This window comes from Oxyura jamaicensis, chromosome 19 (genome assembly GCF_011077185.1).
Source record: "Oxyura jamaicensis isolate SHBP4307 breed ruddy duck chromosome 19, BPBGC_Ojam_1.0, whole genome shotgun sequence".
NCBI classification, from domain to species: domain Eukaryota; kingdom Metazoa; phylum Chordata; class Aves; order Anseriformes; family Anatidae; genus Oxyura; species Oxyura jamaicensis.
The window spans coordinates 3512103-3530331 of NC_048911.1; the positions used below are offsets into that span (position 1 = coordinate 3512103).

At 40.9% G+C, this 18229-nt stretch overlaps 1 protein-coding gene across 6 annotated transcripts in view; it reads right to left on the minus strand.

The window, feature by feature from the left end:
- Positions 1–18229, minus strand: part of LOC118176235 (protein spinster homolog 3-like) — a 41603-nt gene that overhangs the window by 1289 nt on the left and 22085 nt on the right. For 4 of the 6 annotated variants that reach the window (XM_035343101.1, XM_035343100.1, XM_035343102.1 and 1 more), the window contains 4 exons: positions 17086–17238; positions 12331–12520; positions 6868–6933; positions 1031–1129 (listed from right to left, as the gene is read on the minus strand). In XM_035343101.1, coding sequence (XP_035198992.1) covers positions 1031–1129; positions 6868–6933; positions 12331–12520; positions 17086–17238 — 508 coding nt within the window. The remainder of the gene's footprint in view (positions 1–1030; positions 1130–6867; positions 6934–12330; positions 12521–17085; positions 17239–18229) is intronic. The other 2 variants (XM_035343103.1, XM_035343104.1) reach the window with 2 other exon arrangements.

Below are 18229 nucleotides of genomic sequence, written 5' to 3' on the forward strand. Positions count from 1 at the left end.
ATATGTCCTTGATTACAATATGCTTCGTGTTTTGAAATACACAAATATGAGACTCTTCAACCTTTGCTGGGTTGAATATGATTATTTATGACAGTTTAAGGAGATAAGAGCGAGATCAACTCTAAATGGGCACCTAGGGACTACAGCACACATAACAGCCAAAATACAAACCTAATGCATTTAATTTAGAAATGTTCAGTAAAAAAAAATCTCTAGAGTGCAAAGGGAAGAAACACAGACTCTGAAAGACTATTCACTGATTCTCCAGACAGTTTATAAGCTAAAGGGTAAGTTGAAGTAGGTCAGCAAACAATAGCAAGTCCTGAATACAGAAGATACGGTGTTTAATCAACAGCAGACATGGGCAGCGTTGGTATACTGGTTCACAGAAGCCTTCCAGAACACAATGCAGTGCTCATTGTACCCCACGTGGATATACAACAGTTCTATTCCTGGATTCATCATCTCTGTTCTTTATAAAGGTGCAAGGTTACATAAGGACAATCTCATCTGGATATACCATGACAAACTTTTTTTGTCTTATACTTTTCAACTAGCTGCTATTTTAGGCAACTGCATGCAAGGTATTGCAAAAGAAGTATTCTGTGCACAGTTACTAGCAGGATGCAGCAGCACATTCAGCAGGAAGCCTCAGTTCCTCCTGTGCATCAAGGATGGCAAAGAACAGTGGGTAAGAGATGACACTGTCTTTGCAAAAATGTATGCCTTCAAAATTTATGAATTTTCAAATTTAAAATCAAAATTAATTTCTACACACTACAGGAAACTACTCACATCTACATAGATATAGGATTATATTCTACATACCTGCAGTGTCACAGGACCAGAAGCTGCATGCCAGTCAAAACAAAAATGTCCCCCTGGACTCCAGAATCGAGGTTATTCAAGGCTACCAACTTGAGTAATTTCTAAGCTTTGGACCAGGAAGTGCCTAGGTTTCTGTGAGTGTCTTTCAGTTTCTAAAGGTTTTACCCTAAAGAAAACTCAGATAAGCAGAGAATTCACTTACGGTCCCAACAAGATATGGACTGCCTGCATCTCCCAGCAAATGGCTCACCAAAATCTGCAGGGCAATAGCTGTAGACTGCCGCCTCGGTGTCACGACATACTGAAACAAAACAGAACCCACAAGAGAATGAATATTAACAGAATGAATCTCAAAAATGGCCAGCTCCTTATATGAAAACCTAGAGGGGTGGATATGTTCATTTTTTTATGTTTCATATTCAAACTCTGTTTGGAGACAGAGAGGTTACTCTGAGCAATACAGTACACTGGGTATTTTATTTAGGAAGAAAATGATCAAGAAAACAACACAAAAGGAGGAATGACAATAAAGCATGAAAAACATTACTCCCCTGCCTCCATTCACAGACCCACAGCAACTTGTACAGATTGGCCATGCCACTAACGGAAAACCCCAGCCAGTAACCCCCGCAGTCAAACCAATTTACTAGTACCAATTTACTCTTAAGGAGGTTCAGCAGTCTGAGAAAAACCTCTCGTAACACTGTGCCAGCAGGCCTGGTCTAGACTGCTGAGAGACTTGGGGTACCAGAACGAGCTGCCACGGCTATAGAGGATGTCCGCTGAGACCTTGTGGAGACTCTGGGAGGGACCAGAAGGTGGCTGGTGGTGGTTTGATGACAGATTTGATGGCAGAAATTTGCTGCTTGTAACCGGCCACCACCTGAGATATAGCTACTCTAATAACCATACCTCAAAATGATTGTGCTTTTGAGTGCACGCAGTTTAAATAACAAGTTGAAGAAGATGGTACAGGTACAGAACACAGCAAAGCACCACATAGATTATAACCAATTTTAAGATGAAATATAGTCATTTTGGGGTAATAGGAGCTTTATGTCTGTGCTACTAAAGAAGATCAACAATGCCTGAAGTACGGCATGATTCTATATAATTTGTTTGTGTCTCTCTCGGTAACGCATTTACATTATTACACACTTAAAGGAGAAGCATTCAAAGTCAGAATGAGGCAGAGGCAATTTTAAACCTTCATACATTTGTTTTCCAACCAATTGCTCGTATCAGAGACAAAACACTTAATATTCCCCCACTCCTCTACTCCTGTTTTGTTTTTTGTTTTGTTTGTTTGTAGGAAATTGATTGGAGCATCACTTGAATGTCTCAAACACTAATTAATAAGGTGATGTGTCTTGCCAAGAGGCAAACACAAGCTGTATAAGTTACTGTGGCTTTATTTCTGCCTTCAAATAAACACTAACATGCATGACAAGTTGGGCATGGAAGAAGAGAAAGATCCTGCTCCCACATTTAACTTGGAGTTTTATCATCACTCTTTGTGTATAAGGAGGTCTCACAATATTAGACAAGGAAATATTCACCTGTCACTAAGACATAGCTATATCCCAATAGCAATATCAATGCCGCATCTTCAGGGTGGGTGTAAGGAGCTGCATTAATGGAAATTAAAAGGCACCAGAGAATATAAATGCACTTCCACGCTCTCAGTGTCCTGTACCGCTTTCTTGCTACATGCATTTAATCTCTTATAACCGTACCTATGGAACAAAGCTGTAACAAGAAAAATGGACAAGAAGGACAGAAGCTTCCTATAGTTAATGGGCTCCCACAAACGCTGACTGTGCTATTATTGAGGTTCTTCTGCACAATGGAAACAGTATGCAAAAGCTCAACGCACTGTCGGCTTCTCCAGGAAAATAAACTGAACACTCCCACAAACCCGGGCTTTGAAGCAGCCTGTCCAGAGTAACTGCCCAGCTACTCACACCACATCAACAATGCAGATGACATCCTATGCACTGTCATCTCCTAGGAGATGCCAGTCCAGATGCCTTGACAGATAAGCAGGGTGCCCCCACAAATATGATTTGCAAGCCCTGTCATGCTGTCTCTGGAGGTTTTAGAGATCCTCCTGCAGACTATGTGACAGAGCTGTCAGCTACAAAAGCAGATGGAAGAGACAGGCTGGTAAACGCTTCTATACCTCCCAGGGCACTTCCAAACAAAGACAGGGACATGTTGGTAGCCTTCCCAAGCCCAATATTAGCTTCCAGTTCCAGAAGCTTTTATGCTTTTAGCTGCCAAAAGCATAAAATACAGAGTACTGGCACCTCACAGATGGTAAACAGCTATTTCATTGGGGACCCTCCATTACAGCCTCCTACTTAACCGGAGTACTGTAAGCAAGGCGGCTACAGCACTTCCCTGCGTGCACGTTCTGATTGCAGTCAGCCGGTAGATACCTTATGTTTACAGCTGAATAAGGGGCACAAAGCTTGCTACATGCAATGCATCCTGATGTATTAGCCACAAAGGAAGAAAGTCCTTATCATTCAGTCAGCGTCTTCCTTTGCCTTTGTCTCCACAGGCTGCAGGATAAATAAATTCCTAGCTCCGTTCTGCCTAGCAGTGCCATATAGGGAGAACGAAAAGTCATTTTCATGACAGAATAAGAACATGCGTTAGCAAACCCAGCCACGATATCAGAAAGTCTACCAGCTCGCACAGGAAACAATGCAAAAAGAGAAGTTTCTGTTGTTATCGACGGCATCCTTAAGTCAACGCAGTAGCAGTGATACGCTGAACCCATGGATTTTCAGCAGGATGAAACAAAACTCTCAGATAAGATTGCCACTGAATGAGCAGACATCCACAAATTCATCTAAACTCCATCATTTTCCTAACAAAACAATTTGTAACATTTAGAATTCAACAGATCCAACCCAAAGCACATTCATGGTAGTACGCTGTATGTCTGCTCTCAGGGGGAGCACACCACTACCGAGCTCTGCTCTGCCAAACTTTTCATCTTCCCGCTTGTTGCTGGTTGATGCAGTATTGCTTGCACCTAAAACCAAAGCTTTCTAAAATAAATACAAAAGAAGTGTTTTCCTGACATTGGAGACAAGAACTTCATCCTCTTCAGAGTTTACATGGATGAAGGATACGGCAATGACACTCCAAATAGATTTTGTGTGGGCTGGAATATGATGCAGCATTCCCTAAGCAAGCGGAGATTGAAGTGACTGAACTGAATGCAAACACAGCTCCTTGCACATGTTGCAGGTTGGGTTCAGAAAGGAAGCTAAAGAAGGAGCTGACAGTACTGACTTGTGCCTTACTTCCCATCCTGTATCAACAGTATCTAACTGAGCAGTGTCATCTTCCTCTTTAACAATGACAGAGGAAAGAATTAAAACACAAATGTAGGAGTTCCAAGAAAAGTAAATTGAGAGACTTTAAGAAAATCTTTCAATGGAGGCTCAAGTGATGTCAGAAGAATACTAATTGTAATAATACTAATTGTAATAGTGCGTTGTTCTCTTGGGAAAAAAAAAAAAAAAAAAAAAACAAAAAAAAAATGATTTCAAAATAATCTGCAAGAGAAACTAATAAAAAAATCATTTTGAAGCAGCGATAGTTTTGCTGTACCTGTTCACTGCTTCAAGGCTATACCTCTTGTCTCAAAGGATAATTGTTTCTGACCATTCCTTGAGAGTCAAAGAAGAAACAAAACCCTCTTGCAGCAGGCTGAGCTTTTCAGCAGGCAACCAATTCACTAATGCTGACTGCAATTTTTATTTATTCTTAAAATTCCAGACTGCAGAAAACTGACATCTAGAGAGCAGTACCATGAAAGAGTAACCTGAGACCATAACACAACAGTCAACAACAGTCCTTTGTTGAAGAACCAAGAAATACGAGTTGTTTCATTCCTTCATCTCAGTCAGAATGTAAAGAAAGATTCTTCAAGCTATGAAGTTTGAAGATAAACAGGCTCAAGGCAAGGTCAAGTCAGCTGAAGCAGACTCTATAGTGCTTCACAGCTAGTCCCTTTTGCCATTAGCAGGGGCTCAGTGTTTGGCTATATACTTCCACATCCTTCTTTTACGCCAAAGACTGTCATAGAGATACTTTTATCTCTGCACAGGTGGTTTTTTTCCACTCATTTTTAGGCAGCTGTTAGGAATACCAAGCAAGTTGTCTATTCTGAGTAACTAAGACTATAGTGACAGTAACCTCAGTAGTACATTTTCAGTTCCTGTGGCAGCAAGAAACGATGGCAGCCTCGTGGACAACCATTTTCATCATGAGCCCTGGGCTGCAAGTTTTCTTTACTTTCCTAAATTCTTGTGACATGTTATTGGGCATCACTATGCATTGTTAATGCATTCACTGTGGTTCTCATATAAAAGATGACAGTGGAGTTTCCTTTAGCAATCTGCAAATAGATTTGAACTCCCTTGAAATGAGAAACTATTAAATAAAACAGGAGATGTTCATGTGAATCTTGCTCAGGATCTCTTCAGCTACCGGTTTTCCATGATTAGCCTGAAGGTGGGAACTTCAGAGAGTTCTTTTCTGCTTTGCCTTTACCTTAGTGCCTTCTCTCATCTGTCCTCAGGGCTTTAAACAATTTCTCTACTTTGCCTTCTATTAGTACTAACTGCATCAGTATTTTGCCAGTACCACACCTCCCTCAGCTCTCTTTCATCCTGCTTTCAGTGTTCGGGTTCTGGTCACGCTCACTGTTCTGCAGCAGGGTCACCCCACAGAAGAAGATTCTAAAAAGTAGGAAGTCTGTTTCATTGCAATACAGTGCTTTATTCTTTGTAGAAGAGGATAGTGCCAATTTAAATATCCTATCTTATGCCCATGGGAAGCAATGAAAGGATTTTCCGTCATTCTAATAGCTCTGGCTGTGGTACTTAAATCAGCTTTCTGCCGTCAGATTCCAGACACGAACAAGGTAGACTATTTCCTTGCTGGTTTGACTGGTAAACTATATTCAGCTTGTTTGTACTATGACTTTCCCCAGCAAGTCACATAAACTACTTCATAAGACTGCGATAATCTGTGTAGTTCAGTGATGGTAGAAAATCTCTCTAGCATAACAATATCTGTCCCACATTTTACACAGACATTGATTAGTGCCTGTGGAGCTACAGCATAAAACAAGGATTGCCAAATTCTTCCTTGAGTAAAACCTCAAGGATATTAAAAAAGTGTTAATTCTTAAAGCCTTTACAAAAATTAATAGAAAAAGCTAGCTGCTTGTTGATACCAAGACAAATTGTGCCACAAGATGTGTGCTTTTCACATCACTCCTTTCTAAAGAAAGTTGCTGATGACATAACTGAAATGAAATAGGCACTGCTATTCTTTGGGCTTGTGGTGGCACTCCTGGAACCCCTAAGAGTATCATAAGCATCACTGCTTTGCCAGTGCTTTGGCAGCGTAGCATCATTTATTGATTTGCCTTGTAAGTGCTGGAATTTATCTGCACTGTATTCTGCACTGAGGGAACTTGTGAATAGCTCACAGAATGAAGAATTCTAACAGATTCACTAACTTCAGTTTGTAGAATATTGGCTTTCCCTCATTTGGCTCATCTTTACAAAGCTTTGGAGCACAAATACAAAATCCATGAATATAGACAGAAAGTGGTTCTTTTTCTGGTGTAGACCATTTTCCGGCAGATATCCAACAACACAGAGCTGTACACACAGTCCAGACTAGTGTGGGTTCCAGAAGCACTAGACAGTTACATGTGCATGAACTGCATCCAGTACATCTCCTTTCTGGGCTTACAGTGAGCTTGGACTGCTGCACTACTACACCCATATTGTTAGTGGTATCTCTGCACAGCACTACGCTACAGCACACGGTCAAAATCCCTAATATTAACAGGGTACCAGGAAGGGTATCCTTAGTTAGGTTTCACTCATCTGTTCCTGGAAGGAGAAATTTGGTCCTCCTGGCCACCAAGTTGCACATGAACAATATTGTTGTGAAAAGCTGAAAACCCAGAAATAAGCAAATAGTTTCACAAGCACTTACCAGCAGTATGTCTGTCACAACAGCCCAGTTTGCAGATAAAAATAGTTCTCCAAATGCAATAAAAATCTGAAAAAAAAAAAAAAAGAAAAAGAAAAAAGAAGAAAGCAGTGATTATACACACTACACTGCTATTCTTTAGTGTGAAGATGAAGGCAGGGTTATCAACTATGCTCATCTCTGTGAGTTGCTGTCCATACCCATCTCATTATAAATTAAACATCTCCTCTGCCTATACTTACAAACACTATCTTCCTCTTAAATAAGAGGAAAGGAACTAGGGAAGGTATGTGAGTTGCTTTGGTTCACGTATCCTCAGCAGAAGGGCCAAAAGAGGAAACATATCACCCTCACAAATAAACTGGAATGAACTGCTGAACTCAAGAAGAGGGAGACAAAAGCCTGTGAAGGGAAACCTCCAGCACAAATTTAAAACTTGCTCAAAGATTTCCCTTTCCATAGGTTTCCAAATGAAACCAACAGAACATATCTGTGCCAGGACAAGTTCTGTTAAAGGCTCCTTCAGAGAGGACAGTTCCGAAATGAAATGGACTCCTAGAGTCAGACAGCCTCAAATCTTGGTGTCCTGTGGGAATTCCATAATTCACCACAGATGGAGATGCAGCCATCAGGAAAAAGAGGTAGGGCCCCCAACAGTTCTTACACCTGTGGTCATATAGGAGATTAACCCTTTCAGCCAGCCCTGAGCATGGATTTCAGCGGGCTGTACAGACTAATCAATACTTGAAGAAAATATTAAAGCTACACTATAAAGCTGGAGTAGTTCTAGAAGTCAGAATCTGCTTAGTGACACAGGCCACAAAGTCAGATGGCACCTAGAAAATAAAGTCCATTATAATAACAAGTGCTAGCATCTTGACTGGGTGGGCCTCGATATTCTGTCTGTTTGATGAAAGAAAGGCACAGTGCAAGCTATCAGATGTTTTCAGAGGGGTAGCTCTCATGCTCCCAAGAAGAACCAGACATCCATCTGAATCACTGCATCTTCCTCTTATACACCTACTTCCTCTGCATGTCTTGCCTGTGTTTTCTCCTCCAAACCAGTCTGGGGAAAAAGTTCTTTGAAGAGCAGAGGTACGGAGCACAGACCTTTATCCAGACATCTTTTCCTTCCAAATGCTTTATACAGTTTTTCTAATTTGCAGCTGAATCTATTCCTCCATATATAATTACTTGTCATTATTTTTTTAACAGGTATCACCAGTTTCACATACTCCTTGACTATGCCTTAGTTCTTGGGTTTGTGCATCCCACTATCAAAGTCTTTCCACTGATTTGACTTTGGTGGACCTTGCCCTTGCAAGAGGCAGAACGCAGTCAGTCTCCACGTCCATGACTGCAGCAATAACAGCCTATTGACTACAGAAGTGATTCTACGTGCCAGTCTTGGCTGGAGAGCAAGAGACACAGCCTTTTATTAGAGAACTTTGGGACAAACACCAAGTGAAATGTGTTGGTAACACAGTTAGCAATACCACACAGTTCAGCTTATTGCCAAGCAGCCTGGCAATAAGGACCAACAAGGTCAAACCTTGCAAATCACCACAAAGTACTAGCCCTTCAGCGTCGTATCTCAGGCTAACACTCTCTGATCTCTCTTGGAAGATCCAAATTCATTAAGGACTTCCCTTTCTTTTTTCTTTATTCTATACAAATAAACTTTAAATTTGCCATTGCTAACTTAGAATCACCACCTATGAAGTGGTGAAAGCAGTACTCAAAGGGAAATTAGAGACAAATGCAGAAGTGCAGTAGTACCCTGCTATACAGCGGTAACAGCATGAGCTTAGTAAATTCTGTTGGTCATGCCACAGCTAACAAGAGATACAGCAGGTTAAAGTGAGCCAAGAAGGAAACAAAGAACAAAGATTTATTAAAATCCTGGCTGATACTTTAGATACAACTAGATGTAAATACAATGGTTAGAGCAGAAGGTTCTGAAGTCTCCCAAACTGTTCCTAGATACCATCAATGGAATATATGACTACCTGCTTTCACACACCAAATGAGGGATTGATATATCTCCCTCACATGTTCAGTGCTTTTAAAGTGTTGTTTTAGGTTTTCCTTTTTCTTCAAGATTTTTCAAGTTATTTCATCTCTTCAGGTGCCTAAGAACAGGAGCCTAGTATGAGAAACATGCCTAATGTGAGAAAAGAATGTAAAATTCATCTTTAGGAAACAAATTATGCTCTCAACCCAGAGTTCAAAGGAATGGAAATTAATGAAAAGTTATCCATGATAAGAAAATGTGATACTCCAAAGAGGAATTTTAAACAGAATTTCATTAATGTTTGAGACACAGCTTTGTCAGCTTTTCTTTTCTTTACTAATGTCTTGTGTGGATTGCAGTTGTAGGGCACCAGAAAAAAATTAAGCCAGACAGTTCTGGAAAACAATAAACCATTCTGCAAACTATAATAAAGTATTCTTTCTAAAATCAATATCAAATTTGTACTTTCTCATGCAGAATAAATCCAATATGGTTGAATAGCTGGTGTACTCACCCATCCAACTGCAGAACAACTGCAATCTGTAAATATGAGACAGCTATATGTACGTTTCTCTAAAACAAGTAAAGATGTCTTGGAAGTACTGTACTTGGCAAGGGAGAAGGGCTGATGACGGCAGGAAAGCAATAGCAATGCTCTATTTAAAGCGTATCCTTCAGTTTCTACCATGTCTCAATATTCCTCCCACTGTCTCAAGTTCTTATTTGAAACTAATATAGAAAATGTTTCCATTGAATCTGCAATTGTGTTTGTGACATGGCCTTTCTAATCTGCTGTGCATCCAGAAACACTACATTTTATTGCTGTCACCTTTCCCAGGATCCGCAACTTTTTAGCAGACTGAATACTTGAAGTTGGTCTTCAAAGGATGCAACCAGAATAATGTCCCATATTTTAAGGAGATTTTGTTTTGTAGCTGACTGTTTACATTTATACCTAAAGCTAAAAGAGAATTAGATTGTAATCAATGTCAAACACACTATTTGCTTTTAAAAAGTTGCACGTCTAGACAGAAAGGGAGTCAGCATGGCTGGACCATATGTGATCCATTTCTATTTTTTTGTGGTTTTTGTTTTGGTTTGTTGTTTTTTTTTTTTTTTGGAAAAAAACACGCAGCATGCAGGTGTATCATAAACAAGAGCTGCAGAATGCCTCCTTCAAAGGCAATTGTCAGGGCAAGACAGCATCCTGAGACAGCATTACCATTAAAGGGAAGTCCATTTAAATCAAAGTTCCCCCATCACTAAATACAGGCCAACTTTCCCAGCTGCAGGGTTCAGTCATGACTTTCCAAAGCACCTGCTGCCCTGCAGAGAGCATGTCTTTCGTTTTCTTTTGGAGAGAGGAACAGATTTAGACAGAGACTCCTCTTATATGATAAAGTCAGATTATTTTTCTATCTTTTCAAAGATAGCTTTTGAAATCAAGAACTGTGTGTCCAGAAAGAACAGAGAAATCTCATGACATTTCAGTTTATCTACCCCAACAGAGACCCTGGAAATCCTGCCATGTTTACAGATTAACTTGAGAATTCTTGTGCTTTGAAACATTTCTTCCAGCTTTGTCCATAGCTGATGAAACCCACTCATTCCTTTTCACTCAAGACAGTGGCAAGCACCATATAAAACCTACTACAATTGCAAACATGTATGTTTTTTGCTTCAGTAGTTTCCACACTGAAGTGAAGTGATGGAGACAGGTCTGCTGACATCAGTGTGCCTGAGCAGACAGGGACTGGAAAGCCATTTTCCTGCTAGTGTCCTACACAAATGGAAGATTTGTTTCAGTGGGACCTTCACATTAGATGCACCAGCTGGCACGCCACTCCAATTCTCACACCAGTATGACTAGTGTCAGATCTTGTTTAGAAAGCAAGGAGAGGCATGGCTGCTGCCAGAAAAGGCAACAGTTAAACAGTCACGGTGGTAAGAATATTAGAAGAAACAGGTGCTTAGATGATGTACAATTTATTACCACTGCGCATTGCTGACATTACATGTGGGAACACCTGAATCAAGCACATCAAACAGAAGATAAAGTGGTAAAGCCTTTGTTTATAAGACCAACTCCTCTGCCCATGGGAAGAAACTTAAAGAATACAGTTATCCACATCCCAGTTCAGAACTTCCTCCCAGATAACGGCATGAAAACAGAATGCTGTTTGTAAGGACAGAAATGTTTTAAACAAATTTTATCAGTTCTAATACAAGGTATATTTTGGAAAAGGGTAATTCAAAACTGATACATCGATTCACTTGTCTGGTATAGACTGGCGAATCAAACATAGCTGTGGTTGTGTGCTACACTTTTAATGACAAAAGAGAACTGAAGAACACAGTCCTGCAGAGCAGGACTGTGTGGGAACCTGAGATGAAGAAAAAGAAAATGGCTCATTCTTTTGGCACTGAGATAGCTGCTCATGAACCCAGAAATAATCTTTAATTTCACATTTTTCTTTGTGTACATACACACAGACGTGCAAATCCGTTTGTTTTTAGCTTTGGTTTAAAGGTGTTTTTCCACAGGAATTCCTGAGGAGTGCCAAAAGGAAAACCTCTTTGAACAAGTGTTATTCTTAGAAGCAAAAAAAGCTGCAAAAATACCCTTTTGCAGAGAACTGTTGATTACTGTAATTAACTTTACTTGGATCCTCTTATTTATGTTAATCATGGTAATGGTGGCTATGGATTCACAGAAAAAAAGCTTGGAGTCTTTCCCTAGCTGTTACCAGATTATAGTTAAAATAAGGTTTACATTCAGTTCTCTCTCCCAGGGAGTTTTTGGAACTATTCTTCATTCCTAAGGAAGTTTCTGTTTTTCCCTTTACTGAGACTTTATGTTATTTATACTTCAGGTTGCATTGCCAGAAGTTTGACATTGAAGATTAGCTAGTGACTTGGGGCACTGAAGGTGATGGCTAAGTTATTGTTAGCAAGAACTGTGCGTATTGTACAGTCCCAAGTACACCAATCTGTAAGTATTCAAGGAGCAAAAAGAAACAAGAATTCTAAATTAGTCACAGCATTAAAAATTAACATAAGATCAAGACTTCCTTTAATTACACTTCTGCATATGGGCAGTCCAGCTCCATGCAGCTAGCTACATAGGCTTACTCTTCTCCTCTTCTCTAGTCCGGGCAGATTCCATAGGTCCTGAGTTCCAGTTTATCATGCTCTGACTGACTGCCTTCTTTACTGGGACAAGTAATGCACACTGGGGCCCTCACAAGACAGACTGACACTGCAGGTAATACTAGAGCAACATGCACATTGCCTAGCTAGTGGGCCACTTTGTCTCATTTGCTGAACCTTCTTAATGGCCTAGATGACTGCAGGAATCCAGCAACAGCTATCCTTCTCCTCCTCTTCCCCCTTCCCTGTCTCCCCAGGGTCCCAGAAGACATTTTGCTAGTGATAGACAGATTGGCACTTACAAAAGTGGAAGTGATGTTCCTCTGGGCCATCATCAGCGCTATGAATAAGAACAGAGCAGAAACAAACATGCTTGTGGCACAGATCAGAGGATCAGCTCTGTTGTTTATCTTCCTTAATCTTCTTGCAGCTTCTGCCCCAGCAATGACACCCAAGATTCCTGTCCCAATGGTGATGCCTCCAAATATTAGGCTGTTGACAAAGCACAGGAGACAGCTGAGCGCAGTAAAATCATACTCTGGGAAAAGGTGGGTGTTGGGTGTTCCATTGTTAGCTTATACCTTCAGTTTCAGAGAAATTTTTAATGGGCAACTTGGATTTTACTTTACTTGATCTAACCTTCCCATTCCTTCCAAATGGATTTAGTCCTAATGCCTCAATGCAGCTATGCCCCTGCAACTGAGGCTCTATCTTGCAGAACAGATATTCTCCCATTTACAGAGCAGGTGTTAGACAACCAGCCTCAAGGAGGACTCTTCTGAGTACAATCTGCTTTGGACATCCAGTGATGCAGAGGAGACACAGTCACGTCAGTTAGCCTAGGAACAAATTTACTCAGTCATCCCTAAAACACAGATGGAATAGCTCTGTATCACAATCTGCTGTCCTGGAAGAGATCCTATCACATAGAATTATACACATCTAAAATACAGCCCTCCGGTTAGCACAGCTGAGATAACTCACTTCTCTGATTATGGGAAACAGCTACCACTACCCAAAACTGTTCAAAGAATAGTTAACCAATAGGAGGTCCATGTCGTATTTTCTGAATGCAGAATTTCAAGTGCCACCCAGCTTTGTGCATCTGCAAATGCAAACGTGTTCTGCAGGAACAGCAAGTTACTAAAAGTATGTGTTCAAATGGCATAGAAGATTCAGATTCCTGAGGGACTTCCATATATGCTTTTCTCTCTGTCCCAAATGAGATCCTAATGACAAAGCAAGTCTCTTGAAACAAGACTAGTGGTGCCACTGATTGTTTAATGCATCATAACTCCCCTGAGGCAAATGGTGACAGGAGCATAGTGTTCTGAGCACAAGTGCTTCTAAATATTTCAGAGTGCTATGTGGAAAGTTTTGTACCCTGCCCTAAGCTTTTTCTGAATGCAAAGCAAAGTAACCAGTTAGGGTATGATCTGTTCCTTTAATTTACAGTGCATCTGTCTCAATGCCTAGTAAAATTATTATTCTGGGAGCTATTGAAAAACACTTGAAAGACAATGCAGTCACTGGTCATAACCAACACAGGTTCACACGGGGAAAGTCCTGCTTAATTATCTAAATTTTCTTTCAGGGCAATGTTACCCAGCTAGTTGACCAAGGGAAGCCAGCAGATGTGATTTTTGGATTTTAGCAAGGCTTTTGATACTGTCTCTGACACTATCCTTCTAGACAAAATGTCCAGCATACACCTTGATGAGTACATGATATGATGGGTGAACAACTGGCTGACAGCTCAGGTTCAAAAAGTAAATGGGATTACATCAGGCTGGCAGCCAGTCACTAGTGGGGTTCCCCAGGGCTCCATTTTAGGGCCAGTTCTCTTCAATGTTTTTATAAATGGTCTGGAAGCCAGACTTGAATGCATACTAGGTTTGCAGACGATACTAAATTAGGAGGAGCTGTTGACTTCTTGAGAGTAGAGAAGCCCTGCAGAAAAATCTTGATAAATTAGAGAGCTGGGCAATCACCAGCCATATGAAATTTAACAGGAGAAGAAGCCACAACCTGCACCTGGGACGGGGTAATCCTGGATATGATATACACACAGACTGGGGGATGAAAGGCTGGAGAATAGCCCCCCCCAAAAGGGATCTGGTGGTTTTGGTCGATGGCAAGTTGAATATGAGTGAGAAAGGGCCAACCACATCCTGGTGTGCATCAAACGCAGCACTACTAGCCAGCTGAGGAAAGCGATTGTCTCACTCTGCTCTGCGCTGCTGGAGCCTCACCTCGAGTACTGTGTGCAGTTTGGGGCACTACAATCTAAGACAGACATAAAACTATTAGAGAGTGTCCAAAGGAGGGCAACAAAGATGGTGAAGGGTCTAGAGGGCACAACATATGAAGAGCGGCTGAGGTCCCTGGGTTTATTCAGCCCAGAGCAGAGCAGGCCGAGGGGAGGCCTCATAGCAGCCTGCAGCTCCCTCACGAGGGGAGCGGAGGGGCAGGCGCTGAGCTCTGCTCTCTGGGGACAGCGACAGGACCCGAGGGAACGGCATGGAGCTGGGACGGGGGAGGGTCGGGCTGGGTGTTAGGGAAAGGTTCTGCACCCAGAGGTGGTTGGGCACTGGAACAGGCTCCCGAGGGAAATGGTCAAAGAACCGAGCCTGCCAGAGTTCAAGAAGCATTTGGACAAAGCTCTCAGACATACGGTTTAAATTTTAGGTAGTCCTGTGTGGAGCCAGGAGTTGGATTCAATGGGTTCCTTCCAACCTGAGATATTTATTCTATGATGCTGTGATTCTGTGATTCCTCTTTTTTATCTCCTTCTGGCTGATTAGGAAAAATTCAGTAATTCTACAAGAAAAAACAATACTGCTATACTAGATAACAAATCTTAAGCACAGCTATACTCTGTAAGTTTTTCAGGATTCTGATCTGTCACTCACTATAGCTTGTTAGTGACAATATAGATGGAACAGACAGGAGAAGTAATTTACAGATTTGTCCAGGAGAGGCAAGTTCCAAGGTGACATTACTTTATCTAAGCATTCATGGAATTGTGTTTAGAAAACTCGTGTGTTATACGCTTCAGTAGAAATAAACCTACACCTGAAAGAAAAGGGAACAGCCAAAACTAAATCAGAGTACAGTTCAATTGACAGGGAGAAGGGAAGCAGTGAAGCCTAATCCCAGGGAAAGGACTCTGTAGGATCTTTTAGGGTTTGAGAAAGCTCACATACCTCTCTGATCTGTTTGAAGGTGTCTGCACAAAGACCAGAATAAAAATTTCATAGTGCCTATTTATCTACCTTGAAAGGATTGAGACCTGAGTCAGCTGTGGTGTTATTTGAATTTGTGTTTCCGGGGAGTCCAAGTGACACGGCCCTATCCTTAATAAAAGCCTACAGTTGCTGAATGGGGACAGTGTCCTGAAAGTATCCCTGGGCAGGTCTGGGAATGTGCATCTAAGTTCTCCCAGCATTGTCAGCTACAGGGCTGGCATAACTGTTTAGATTATTTTTCTTTCTATCTCCCTGGAATAACAGTCTAAAATCAGCCTTACGCTGCCTCTGGCACTAGCTTATGCCATGGTTATTTTTAAAGCATCCTGTAAGATGCAGTACATGAGGTTAAACTATCAGGTGCTCCCTTTTACTTCCCTGGAGACCATGTCTGCTCTAACACTACTGTGGAATAATAATTGAGAAGGTGGATTAGAAAGCATAAGATTAACATCATCAGCGTTAAAATTGAAGTATTTTAACTGTATCTGAAGATTTAGCTTCCCCTCTCTGCCTACCCTGAGCCAAACTCCTAATTCACTCACTTCCTCACCATTATTCACTATTGAATAATGTGCCAGTGGTGGTATCCACAGAAGGACAACTGCATTTCCCACTGAAGTACCTGTGGATAACTTTTCAATATACCTTCCACTAGCTCAAAACTGGACGTTTCCTCTCAGACTGGGCTCAAGTCTGTATTGAAAATGAACCAGGAAGGGAAAAATGTGTACATTTAAGGCCTTGCTGCAGCGGTTGTCTCCAGTCAGGCTAGCCATCTGGCTAGGCTACAACTCAGAAACAACTTTGGAGTTGACTTGGTTATCCCCTTGGGGGAAAAAAAAATCTTAACAGTTTTTGGTTACTGTTTTTGCCTTTACTTGTCTATGTGGAAAGAGAAGATTGTAAGCATGCAGTTCTTGGAAATCCATCATGAAGATAGGGACTGAAACCAGATCTGGATACTTCCTGGAGAAACGTAGGGACACTTCCACGGAGGCTACTGGTAGGAAGTCAGTACATAGGTGATAGGTGAAAAGTACACTAGTGCTCACTGTTGTTACGGGCAGCCATGAAGACTCAAGGGCAACACTGAATATCTTTTTCTGTTCTGGACAACACATTGTAAGGAAAAGAATTCTCTTCCAAGCTGGGCAAAAGAGATATCCACCAAGTTGTATTATGCTTACTTCAGATTCCTCTCCTGTTGTAAATTCATCTTGCCAACCCAACCTTTGACATTTTTGCATGAATCTCTAATGGTCTGGACAGTCTCTGTAAGTTGAGCTCTGCTGGCAGTTCCTCACAAATTATCCTGTTTTGATGCAATACGATACTAGATCAAATTCATCAAGCTTGCTTCATGCTGGGACTCACAATCATCTAGCCAACATGAGAGTAGTTTTAAAACCAGACTATCAGGAAGGTAATAGCAAAGTTACAGAAATGTAGAATTTAAACATGCTTAAATATGTATTTAAGTTACTTGGGGTACGGAGTCAATAGTCAACTGAAATCTCCTTTCTACAGCTGTTTGTTTTTTTTTCCCTGTAAATGTTCCTGTTACTGCTTATTTCCCCTTTACTTAAATAGGTCTGGCAACATCTTTCCAGTTAACTGCATGATTATAAACAAACAAATAAATAGGAGTGTCTCAGCATACCTGGAAACAATTTAGCCTGACACTCACACCCATTTGCCTTCACAAAAAGTATTCACAGTCACATCCTACCTTCTGTCTTTGGAAACAAATTGTCATTTAGCACTGTAGTGTTTCCATGTATATTTCCACAGTTGTGCACACCTCACCTGTTAGATGAACTGCATGATTTTTTGAGGCATGGTGATACAGTGCCCTGGACAACCTGAGCCCTGTAAAGAAACATCGGTACCCACATTCCCAGCGCTCCAGTAACGAAGGCCATGGCAGTCAAACCCAGTGAGGACCAGACAAAACTGCAACTGAAAGTCAAAAGAAACAAGAGAGATTTGAAAGAATGGGATGTGAGGATGTGCCTATGTGCACTATCCAGAATTTCAAGCAATAACAAAACAGTCCACTCAGATATCTTATAATCAAAATGCACTCACTTGAAAATAGGCATTTTGATGACACTTTATCTATGAACATTGACAGCAAAATACTAGTTAGAGTGAAGAGTATGACCATTGATTTCATGTTAAATCCCAGTCATGGTCTCTTGCAGATTTTATTGTCAACTTCTGCTAAAGCAATTGTTGTGACCTTTTGTTAGCAGAACTACAACAACAGAGAGTGGGCAACAATTTAGTGGCTTAGTAGCTAAATGAGAGGGTTCTATGTGCAATTCTAAATGCCTTAGGACAGTTTTCAGCTGCTTGTGTAACCAATATAAATGAGAGTAACTTCTGGGTCTTTCAAACTGTTAAGATGCAGTAGTTCAAGCACTGCTTAACTCTACTTGAGTAAAATGACTTTCAGTTTGCACAGAAAGCTAGCAGATAAAAGAAACATTTTTAAATTGTCCAAACCATGTCAACCTTACTGCCCTATTGTAGTAGAAAATCAACTTTTTACTGGTCCTCTTCTAGCTAATAGTTTATAGAAAGTCTCCTTTGAGGTCAATGAGGAGTCTTGAAGTCTTAAAGACTTCACAGCGCTGCAAATGACCAGCTGACCACTGGGCAAGAAGATTTGTTAGGAAATGAATCTAATTCTTCATCTTTTAAAGATAAATGGCTCTTGCACTTAATTAAGTGTGGAACCACCTGGCTTTAAAGAGTATGTCCTTATGCTTTGGGAATCAGTACCAAAAGGAAAAGAAAATTAAACTCTATTTTTACAACATTGCTGGAGGTTATAAGGAACATTGTCACAGGAAAAACAACTTTGACATTAGTCTGGCTGCTGAAATGTCAGGAAGGTTCCTCTTTGATTCACCTCAGACTGCTACTGCCTTCAAATTGTGATCCA